This window comes from Cololabis saira, chromosome 8 (assembly GCF_033807715.1).
Source record: "Cololabis saira isolate AMF1-May2022 chromosome 8, fColSai1.1, whole genome shotgun sequence".
Lineage (NCBI taxonomy): Eukaryota > Metazoa > Chordata > Actinopteri > Beloniformes > Belonidae > Cololabis > Cololabis saira.
The window spans coordinates 24,774,774-24,786,297 of record NC_084594.1 but is presented as its reverse complement, the minus strand read 5'-3'; the positions used below and the strand labels follow the sequence as shown (position 1 = coordinate 24,786,297).

The 11,524-nt window shown below is 40.8% G+C and overlaps 1 protein-coding gene across 2 annotated transcripts; it reads right to left on the bottom strand.

Annotated features, from left to right (window-relative positions):
• Nucleotides 1–832: 832 nt before the first annotated feature.
• Nucleotides 833–9,763, bottom strand: slc45a1 (solute carrier family 45 member 1). Of its 2 annotated transcripts, XM_061728553.1 has the most exons (10): nt 9,608–9,763; nt 7,448–7,888; nt 7,267–7,359; nt 6,848–7,072; nt 5,727–6,616; nt 4,351–4,504; nt 4,082–4,258; nt 3,751–3,956; nt 2,615–2,840; nt 833–1,437 (listed from the first exon to the last, which is right to left on the bottom strand). In XM_061728553.1, the coding sequence occupies exons 2-10, from the start codon at nt 7,866–7,868 to the stop codon at nt 1,409–1,411; spliced, it is 2,421 nt and encodes an 806-aa protein (XP_061584537.1). In that variant the 5' UTR covers nt 7,869–7,888; nt 9,608–9,763; the 3' UTR covers nt 833–1,408. The 2 variants fall into 2 exon arrangements, with proteins under 2 accessions (XP_061584537.1, XP_061584536.1); XM_061728552.1 differs by having other exon boundaries at nt 833–2,840.
• Between the last annotated feature and the right edge of the window lie 1,761 nt (nt 9,764–11,524).

The window sequence follows — 11,524 nt, the reverse complement described above, 5'->3', positions numbered from 1 at the left end:
AAAGGTACTTAAGTATCCAAAAGTAAATGCTTTTAAATTTACTTTAAGTAAGAATAAGAGTAAATTTCTTATTTTCCACATCAGTAAATTACTATATTTTTTCTAAATTAATTTAAGTTGTAAAGTTTAAGTTGTAAATGTCTGTGGTTTGTCTGTGCCCTCGTTTTTTTACTCTGTCGAACTCAAACATTGAGTTAAGCTACGGCCAAGGATTTTGTGAAAGTCCCTGCTCCGAGTCCGGCTCATTATCAGACTCAGACGACTCAGCGGATTGTCTTTCTTCTCCTGACGCAGGCGTAGCCATTGTTGCGGCTATGTCTTGACTTGTCTCTGTCTTGACAAACGCAGGCTACTTTGGCGGTATCGTTTTGAGGAGGCTTGACATATTTCCGCTTTACGTACATCCCAGTGGAGAGCGTGCACTGATACGTCTCCTCCTTTGACAAAAACAGCTTGTGTCCAATAGGATTTTAGGTAAGAAGAAAAAAGAGCAGACCTGAAAGTAACGAGTACTTTTCAGCCTTCCTAGAAATTTACTTGAGTAAAAGTAAAAATATTTGTCTTGGAAATGTATTCAAGAGTAATAAGTACCAAATAAATCTAATACTCAAGTAAAGTACAAAAGTAAAGTACTTAAGTACAGTACTCAAGTAAATTTACTCCATTACTGTCCACCACTGGGTATGAGCCACAACTCTTGATCAGTCATAAAAATGGAATTGACAGAAATCAGAAGTGGCAAAGTGAGCATTTTTAGTCAGCACTTGAATAAATGTAGGTTCTACTGAAACACCAATACTGAGCAAGAGTTGTCATATACACAAACTGTTTTATTTAAGCAAGCTGCAGGAGCATGATCCATAGTTGTTTCCTAAGAAACATTAGAATGGTGTGCATCCAGTCAGTCCAGGAGGCATCGATAGTAGGCATGTAACATTCTCCAGAGGGAGCAGTATGTCGGACTGCTCAATGGAACCGGTGCAATGAAAGACTTCCAATACTGATGTTTATGTCAGAACCCTGAAGTCAAGTTTAGTGCCTGTGATGAGGCTGAACATTTGCCATGGCGTGGCAGATGTTTAAAAATAAAAAATAAAATTATATACGTGCCACTTTTGTCATGAGGATGGCCTCTCCAGGATGAAAGTATCTTCCAGTAAAGACCTTTGCTGACAACAATGAGGTCATTACCATAATGAGATGATGGACTGAGCATGGTGAAGCAGAAGCCTACTATCTTAAACATGCGCCCTAATGATGACGAGAAGCACCTGCTGCTGGCTCTGTGAATCCCCAAAGTCTTTTTTTTTTTTTTGCCTTAATGTTGTCCATCTTCAGGATTACCCACAGTTCAGAGTCTTCTCTCTGCTGTTCTTCTTATTTGTTCGGTTTCCGACTGAATGCAGATTCACACCCCAGTTTCAACTTCTCCTCTTCCTGACAATGACAAGAATCACTGTCATTACAATGGAAATGCCGGGACTAGGCTGACGGCTCACAGGGCTGCACGTTGCTCAGTGATAGCCGGGGCAGAATTTGTCACCGGTACACGTTTCTCCGTTTTCTTTTAAGCATGCGTACACGTTTCTGCATGTTTCATTTTTCATCTCGTCAGTCATGGCGCTATGATGATTAATTACCTAGCTGCTATTAATGTATGCACATGTCGTCGGACTGCATTAAAAGTATCCAGCTGGAAAACTCAAAAACTTTAGGGGTCGCACACTAATTAAGTCTCACACTGATTAGGTTGAGTACAAATTGTTGTTTGTATTTGCAGCTACAAAGTGTGCAATACAACAGCACTTTGAACTAGGGCAAGGTTAGATATAAATTTGGCAAATTATGCCGAAGAGTCTTGAAGTATCAAAAAAAAAAAAAAATTAACAAAGTGTGAAAAGTCCCTGCCAGCTCATTCATCTAGTCGGAAAATCTTAGCATAAAGTGTGAAGCAATCATATGTGTGTGACTCAGAGAAACAGGCAGGTAGACATTCTTTTGGCCTTATGACCAAAACAAAAATCACGTTGCTTTGACAGAATTACACTGCAGCTCATGCATCCAAGAGAAAACGGATTAAAGAAAGGAAAGAGGGGGAAAACTGCAGTTAGCTCATACATAGTGATCAGCATATCTATCACAAACAGCGAAAAAACAAGCATTACCAAAAAAAAAAAAAAAAAGAGGTAAGTTTGTCCATAAATAGGCAACTCACTCAGGGTATCTCAACCGCACACACACCCAGACACACATTCAGATAAAGGTCATACATTCATTTGCAAAACTTAGGGAACAATTCATGGAAACACACTGGTTATTTATACACAAAGCGGCGGCGGCCAATGTCTGTCTGTCTGTCTGTTTGTCTAGCTCTGAGAAGAACAGTGCTGATTAGTGTAAGACAGCTAGTGAAACTGTGTGTGAAAGTGCGCAGCAGGATGTGCCGTGTATCTGTCACTATCAGTGTAATAAAGGTCAACACACTCAGGCGCTAAGTAACAGCGTGGGAGTGTGGGTTGTTCACTGTGTGTGTGTCTGAGGTAAAGCGAAGGAAAGTATTTTTTTTGCTAAATGTGCACCAATAGTGGCTGGGTCTCGCTTTCAGGGGGCTCACCCTCAGGGGGGGGCAGCTGGTACACCACGCAGAGAGAGGAGTACACACAGCCCACGAATGACATCAGGCTTGAAAAGTACATCACTCCCTGAGCCCCGCCCACCAGTGAGGTCAGAGGTCCCATCGCCACTGAGACCAGGATCTGAGCCAGGAAATACTGGCAGCTGAGTAGAGAAATGTCCACCCCCATCCCTCGTCTGGTCCCCTCCTCCGACGAGCCACAAAACTGAAAGGCAGACACAAGTTGTTTAGTTGGGGATCACAAAAACACTGCAGGTTAAAAAGAAGAGTTTTGCCAGATGGGAAGTGAGCCGGGGCATCGTTGTCATGCCCGTACACCGAGTACAAAACTACCGCAGGCAGTTACATTTTGGCTAAGGACACAGCTTCAAGCTTCTGAGATGCTAATATGCAACCAAATATAGACAGTTTGGCTGCTGGCTCTGCTTCATACTTTTTTACAGAGCTCTTCCAGACATGCACCCTTTCCCATTATTCACTTCTATGTCTCCATCAGCACCCTAGTGCTTCTCTTTAACAGCAATCTTTCAAGAGCAAACCAAGAAGCATTTATGTAACACTTTTAACATGTCTGACCTACATGCTCCTCTCCATGTTTTTTTTTGTTTTGATTTCCTGCACTTATTAGGTGCTGCACCTAAACACATTTTAACAGTACCGAATCCACATGAACAATAAAACTACTCTGCTGTTCTGAATGTTTGTCAGCTATTCCAGTTAGTTACAATGAGGCCCTATGAGTAATTCAAGGAAAGTTCTTATTGTCTGGTCGATAAACTTAAACATACAGAATTTTACGGATGATCTCATCAAATGCCAGCATGTGTTCTACCATAAAAACTTGATTGATAAGACAAATATTAAGATTGTTAGGGCGTTGCTTGTTGTAAGAAAACCCCAAGAACTTCTTGTGGTGTTCAAGTTTTCATAGTTTGTCTTGAGAATGGCAAATATCACATACCAGCTGTGCATCCCTATGTAGATATATCTGATTGGACATGTTTGAACATAAATGTAATTTATATTGAAAAAAATCTGCATAATATGCATTATTTAAGTTGAAACTGGAAAAATAACAAAAGAGAATCAATTGCTAGACTTAAATAGAAACCTACCTGCGGGCTCTGGTAGTATTCACACAGCAGAGAGTAAGGCAGCGTACATAACGAGGAGAACAGCACTCCGTAGGTGACACAGAGAGAAAGGACCACGTAGAGATTGGTGGACAGCGTCGCCAGGCCTGTCCCCAGACCAAATGCCAGGTAGGCAAAAAAGTATAGAGTGCGAAGAGAGAAACGCTCCTCTAGTTTCTCCAGTATGGCTGAAGGTTTTAGAGAACAAACAAGAAAAAACTTCACATACTTTTCTCACCCCCCCCATGTATTAAACCAAAGTAAGACATAACTTCTGGAGAGTAGTTATCTCTCATATGATGTTAGTTGTCACCTGAGTAGAACGCAGCACTAAATGCATAGATACACATGCCCCAGCAGCCCATGCTGACCCCAGCATTGTAGCGCTGATAAGCCTCAGAGTCGTGGGGGGCTTTGGGGTCTCCTTCAAACACAACTTCTCCCATGAAGTCGGTGTAGAAGAGCAGCATGCCTTCAAAGGACAACCAGCCTACAGCACAGAGATAAGCAAAAGCACATTATCTCCCGCTGCTTACATTCTCAGATATAGTTGAGGGTTTAAGAAATAAAAAAGACTCTTACCCAAAAAATGATTAGTGCATAAACTCCGCAGAGAAGGAGGCATCCTGTAGATGGCTATACACAGCAGCTTCATTGACATTTGGGATTCTCCTGTTTCCGCATTCTCACTCAGATCACTCTCGTACCGCACTCCATTCAGCAAAATGTTTGCAACCTGCACCGGAAAAAAAAAGAAACATACCATACATCTTAGTGTATTTTATTGTATGTTTGATCTTATATCTTAGTGTATTTTATTGTGTTTTCTTCTATTGTGTATTTATTAGTGTATTTTACTGCTGTGTGTCATAATTTCTTGGACTGCATGTAATGTATGTGTGTCTGGAACCTTCTTTTACATCAACCTGCCCCATGGGACTAAAGATTCAAATTAGCCACTGGCTATAATCTAGCACAGGGGTGTCAAACTCATTTTGCTTGGCGGGCCGGATTTGACCAATTTTTTTCTTGCGGGCCGCACGCTCAAAATAACAAAAATGGTGAGAAATTCTTTTTTTCAATTTTTTTTTTTTACTATTGTTATCTAATCCAATATCAGTTTAGTTAATTTTAAAGGAAAGATGCACTTTGTTTACACTCTAATTATGTAAAATATATTTCTTCAGGATCTTTTCTTGAAATTTCTCATTGTTTTTCAAATTATGTAAGATACTTTTAATATCATTTTACAAAGATAAACAGAAACATGTGTTTTTGTTATATTTCGCTTTCTTATAGGAAATTTAATTAAAAGCAAAATCTTTCTTATCGAGAGTGTTTCTTTGTGATTTAGAGATTTTTCCAGTACAATTAAGTGTATTTATTTTTAAAAATTGGCGCGGATATTTAGGCCAGTGTGCCGAAAAAGTCAGCACTTCTCTTTTAACTGTTTTACTTTGTCACTATCCTCGTATTCAAAACTGAAATTCTCAGAATAAATATCTTCTATCATCTTTTTTAGCAGTGATATTTTTCCTGCGAAAATATATAATAGTAGTCAGTTAATAAAAATAAACGACCGTCTACAAAGAAATAAAATCGGCAAATGCATTCTAGAAAACTAAAAAAATGTCGAAAACTGCTCTCCTTGTGGAATAACGATGGATTTGTAGAAGAAATATATTATCGGATATGCTGCGATTCATGGCAATTATTTATGCCTTCCTTTTTAGTAAATTAACATTTTTTTGCGTTGGAAACTTTCCACGGGCCGCATGAAAATCTCTCTCGGGCCGCACATTTGACACCCCTGATCTAGCATATTTACACGAAAATGTTATTAATATGTACTGTCCCTGGTTCTTTTCCTTTAAAAATAAAATACAAATACAAATGCCTTAGAAAAGTCTGTACTGACTCATTTGGCACCTTTTCTCACAGTAAAAATTGTGGCTGACCTGTTGGCTGAAAGTCACTGTTCTCCTTCGTCCATTCTCCAGCCCAACAATCTGGGTTGCCATAGGCTCTGGAATTAGTGCAAGACTCTGAGGTCGCTTCAAGATGCCAGCACTGGAACCCCGATGTAAGCCTGCACCCGGATGAGCCCCAGCTGTGACCTGGGGTGCACAGTGGGATTGCGATTCTGCCGCAGGTTGAGCCTCTTCCACGTCCTGAGCACCCCCGACTGGATGAGACACCACATCCGCTGGAGTGTGTCCTGCTGCGTGGCTCCCTGCCATCTGTGTGGACTCATCTGGAGGGGGGGTGTCCCCTGGAGGAAGAGGCAAAGTGGTAGAGAAGGGAGCCAGGCTCTGAGGAGTCTGCTGACCTGTGTGGCAGTCTATGAGCACACTGTCTATGTAGGAGGTTCCGAATGAGGAGGCAAACTCATTGATGCTAGTGATTGAACTGTCTCTGCTTATAAAGCTGCCATATTTTGGAGTGAGTGGGCTCGGGGATGATATGGGGCTAGTACAAAGGCGAGCATTAGCACTGCAGGAATGGGCCAAAGGGTCAGGATTGCCTGGATGAAACTTTGAAGAACTGTAGTTGTAAAGACCATCCTCATCTTCCTCAACCAGTCCTAGAGCCGCTCCAGGGGGAATGGGAGGAGATGGAGGTAGAGGGAGGCTGGGACTTTTCAGATGGTTTTTACCAGAGGTTTTGTTTGCTTGGCTCTTGGGTAAGGGCCTCTCAGGGATACTTATCAGAGTCATGGCTGTGGCAAGCACCAAGGTGATACTCGTGAACAAGTATATGACCCGCAGCTGCCCTCCCATTGATCTTCCAAACTGCGTCTGGTCCCAGTTGATGCCACCTACGATGTAGCCAAATCCTCCTCCTAGTCCTGTGTGGAAAAATGAAGACTCAAAAGTGAAAGAGAAAGACAATTGTTGTTCTTGCAATTGCCCCTCGGGGATAAATAAAGTTTTTCTGAATCTGAATCTGAATCTGAATCGTCTCAATCAGAATTTCTGCCCTGCTATTTGTCAAAATTGCCATGAAAGAATTAGGTATATATCACATAATTTACACTTTTATAACATTCTAAAAAGAATAAGTAAAAATAATGTTTTACCGGCTAATAATGCATGAATGTTTAGGCCCCGATCCTGGTCCTCCGGGCTACACACATCCATCATGTAGGCATGGCTCGGATTGTCGGCAGAATCCGCACTGAAGTCCATTAGAACCACTCCACACACTGTTAGTATGATCCCCCACTTGTGATTGGATGCTGTGTCAGCCAAGCTTACTCCAATGTCTCGTCCGTTCAGCACCAGGCTTAGACCAACCAATGCCCCTTTAGAGGAAGAAAAGCAGAAGAATTCTCTGTATTCAAGATATTCTGTTGTGAGGAAAACCACTGCATGGCAAGTGCAGATTCTGATAGGAGTCAAATCTAACCCTCATCACCCTATCTTTCTCTCACAAGTTGTCTTACTTTGCCCGAAACCAATGCAAAATCCCCATGGTACTCTTAAAAACACATCTTACCTACAGCCAAAGCCAAAATAAAGGGTCTCCTCCGCCCAAACCGGGATGTGCAACGATCACTCCATGCTCCTATGAGCGGCTGAACGAGGAATCCTTAAGGACAAAGACAGATGATGGAGTAGAACCACACATTATGACTGTTATTCAGAATCCCATTATTGTGCATCCTTACACCACTTACCAAGAATGGGACTAATAAACCACACCAAGCTGTAGAATTGGTCAGGCAGGCCCATCTGTAAGAGCACAGGAGTCACATAAGCCGTTTCCATGGCATAGCTAAATTCAATACCAAACAGGATGCAGCCGTTGCAGAGCAGCTCTTGAAAGGTGCGTCTTGGGGGAAGCTCACTAAGATCCAGCTGGTCCAGGGGGCAGGGTGTATTGGGAGGGGGAGGAGGTGAAGGTCGTATCAGCTTTCTACGCTTCGGTTGTCTTTGGAAATTGTTGGCTCTGTGACTGAGGTGCCGAGTGGTGGATGTTGGGAAGCTGGCAGTTTTGGGTAGTGAGCTCCTCCAGAGACCTTCCTGAGCTGTGGATAACCCTCCTCCTGGGCTGGGCAGGAGGGGGTCACTGGGGGTCCCCATGCCTGGAGATGACATCTCTCTCAAGCCAGAGCGCCCTGCAGCATATAAAATGATGTTATGCAATATCCGAGTTCAAACCAGGCCCGGGTCTACGAGGGTGCAAAAGCATGCATTGCACCCTCAGTTTATGTGTTTGCATGCTCAGTTGAAAAGACGAAAAGAAAACTGACAAATGCGTGCACGTCAGCCTGATTTATGGTTCCCCGTTAAATTGACGGCGTAGCCTACGGCGTAGGATATGCGGCGACGCGCACCATACGTTCGCGTCACCGCGTATCCTACGCCGTAAGCTCTGCGTTGGTGCAACGCGGAACCATAAATCAGCCAGTGCTGCTCTCTGCTGCTCCGTTAACACAAAGTAACGATGGATATTTGGAAGTGGCTCAAGCTCAACGACGCAAGCAAGTTTACAGGACTGTCTCAGAAAATTAGAATATTGTGATAAAGTCCTTTATTTTTCTGTAATGCAATTAAAAAAAAAAATGTCATACATTCTGGATTCATTACAAATCAACTGAAATATTGCAAGCCTTTTATTATTTTAATATGGCTGATTATGGCTTACAGTTTAAGATTAAGATTCCCAGAATATTCAAATGTTTTGAGATAGGATATTTGAGTTTTCTTAAGCTGTAAGCCATGATCAGCAATATTAAAATAATAAAAGGCTTGCAATATTTCAGTTGATTTGTAATGAATCCAGAATGTATGACATTTTTGCATTACAGAAAATAAAGGACTTTATCACAATATTCTAATTTTCTGAGACAGTCTTGTATATTTATGGTTAAATTTTTTTTGTTGCTATGTTTTATTTTCTGTTGCTAGATTGTCTGATGGGTGAGGTAGTCCAGACTAAATGTAGCATTTTCTTTGTTCTGCAGCGATATTGCTGCAAAAATGCACTTGAAATACACTTCAAATATTCTTGTTTTGCTATTATTATTCCGCTTGAAATTATGGGAAGATGCATAATTTAGTGTTGAATAACGTGCCAGGCATGTGCACCCCCTCTGATCTGAAATGCACCCCTAGTCATCATTTTCTAGAACCGGCCCTGGTTCAAACTAGGACAGAATGCAAAGTTTAAATGTAAAAAATCTATTAGAAGTCGTCCATGATCAGCCGAACTAGTTGACATTGTAGTGATGTAGTTTTTGTAGCTATAGTGCTACCATGAGGACACTGCAGTCATGGGCAGACAGGATACACGGACGCGGCGCACTGGCAGTAGAGGCTGATTTATGGTTCTGCGTTACACCAACGCAGAGCTTACGGCGTAGGGTACGCGGCGACGCACCCGTACGTTGCGCGTCGCCGTGTACCCTACGCCGTACCCTACGGCGTAGGTTCTGCGTCGATCTAACGCGGAACCATAATTCAGGCTTAGTGCGCATGCTGTGCGCAGAGCCCATGTGCTCGGCGTGGCTGACTACAGCACTGTACTATGCGGCAACGCTCATGACGCCTATTTTCATTTTAATATTTGATGTAGAAAGCGCAAGCCGGGCACGCCGGAGCCATTGTAAAGAGAACCGCAAGGATAACGCGTCATTATCGATTGTAATTGAAGCCATTCATTTTACATACGTAGACGTGGAGCGAAGATTTAGACTATTGTCTACCCTTTGGCGAAAGATCCTTGACATTTTTCTATATAGATCCTAAAGGTGAGCAGCGAAGAATCGACTTAACTGTGTAAGAAGATGAAAAAAAAAAGACGTGCAAATGGAGAGATGAAAGATGATAATTACCTTAACGGGGCGGACCGTCATTTATTGCAGCGCCCTGTGTAGGTAAACTGAGGAGCCGTTATGATGTACGGAGACAGTGTTAATTAAAGGAGTCATGGTTGTTATTATTATTATTTTTTAGTTTTGTCATCCCCCCGCTCTCTCCTGCGTCCCTTCGCATCCTTCCCCCCTCTTCTCCCCCATTCGTCTCTTCTCCCGGTCTGTCCCGTGACGTCACGCCCCGCCCTGCAACATCAGCACCAAAGGCGCATCTTTGTTTTCAAAAAAAGAACCAAGTTATTCCTAGAGGTAAATTCTATTGCCGATCTCACGTTGAAGACATAAACTGGAGAAGAGCCTGGCTCATACCAAATAAATATTGCATCTCAAACAAAGCAAAAGAAGTCCACTTCAAAATTCTACACAACATACCCTGTCAACTGTATCATTGCTGAATTTACAGATGTTAATGACTCCTGTACTTTTTGTAACAACGAAACAGAAACATCTCTGCATTTATTTTTTCATTGTGACATATCCCCAAAATTTTTGGAGTGATCTTGAGTTTCAGTTTTTCAATGCTGCCAAATCTGTTTATTTACTTAACATTATATATATTATTTGTTACTTTGATTATCCTAAAGATCGTGCTCTTGAACACCTATTGAATTTTATCATTATTTGCGTTAAATTCTTTATTCACAAACAAAAGTTTGCTGGTGTTACTCCTAAATTTTCCCTTTTTCTAGAGTTAAATTCTCTCATTAAATCTCTTTATTTGATAAACAACAAAAAAAGCAATATATTTTTAATCAACTATGAAAAGTTTTTCCCTGTATCCTCTGGCTAACCTTTTATTTATAACTGTCTTGACCTTTCCTTATTGTTTTCTATGCATCTGATTCTATTCCTCATACCTGTTTTATTCTCCTGTTTTATTTATTTATGTATTTATTTTATTCTCTATTTATTGACTTACTCATCTTTATTATTATTATTATTATTATTATTATTATTATTATTATTATTATTATTATTATTATTATTATGACTGTTACCTTCATTATCTATATTATGACTTCTTATTCATACTAGAATTTACTCCATCATTGTTTGTGCTGTTCCACACTTTTGTATACCTTGTTGGTGTTTGTATAGCAAGATTTGCTAATAAAGTTTAAAAAGAAAACACGGACGCATCTGTCCATCCACACGCCCTTTACAGTGTTTGTTTGGCATATGTTCAGTCGGCTACCTTGGCACAGGTTGATGACACTTATAATCAAGTACAATCGTTTTTATTCTGCTTCATATTTAATGTCCACAGCAGATGGTATACATTTTTCTTACTCTATAACATTTACGCAACTGGATAAGAACATTATCTATTAGGTATTGCTGTGAAATATGAAATTATTGATGAAGGTATCCGTCAGTAACATATTTGAAATAGTTCAAACTGCGCTCAGCTTTGCCAGTTTTTTGTTTGATTAGGCACTCTTCTCTTGTTTTTTACATGTTTCTTCTACTTTATGAATGACATTATGCATTATTAAACAAAGCCTGCTTTAGGGCTTTGCTTGGACAAGAAACCAATAGGAAAATATATAATATGGAGCCTCCTTTTTCAATTCACTTCACCACTTTTTTTCCGAGTATATTTCCTTAATTTTCCGTTGGTAATGTTTTCTATAGAGCTGTTGCATAGCTTTAGTGACAGCAGGGATTCATTGATTAGTAGTGGGTGGGAGTAATGTGGAAAAGAAGTTCGAGTGGACAGCAGAAAAATCTCAGATGACACAATCTGGTTAATAGCCAGTTTTCATCCTAGTAAACCCCATTACAGAAACAGATGCTTGTAACTTTGGTCGTTTATGTAGTATTAACTACATCTGCTGTCCTTTGTTGAAGGTAACATGACAATACATAAACAAACAA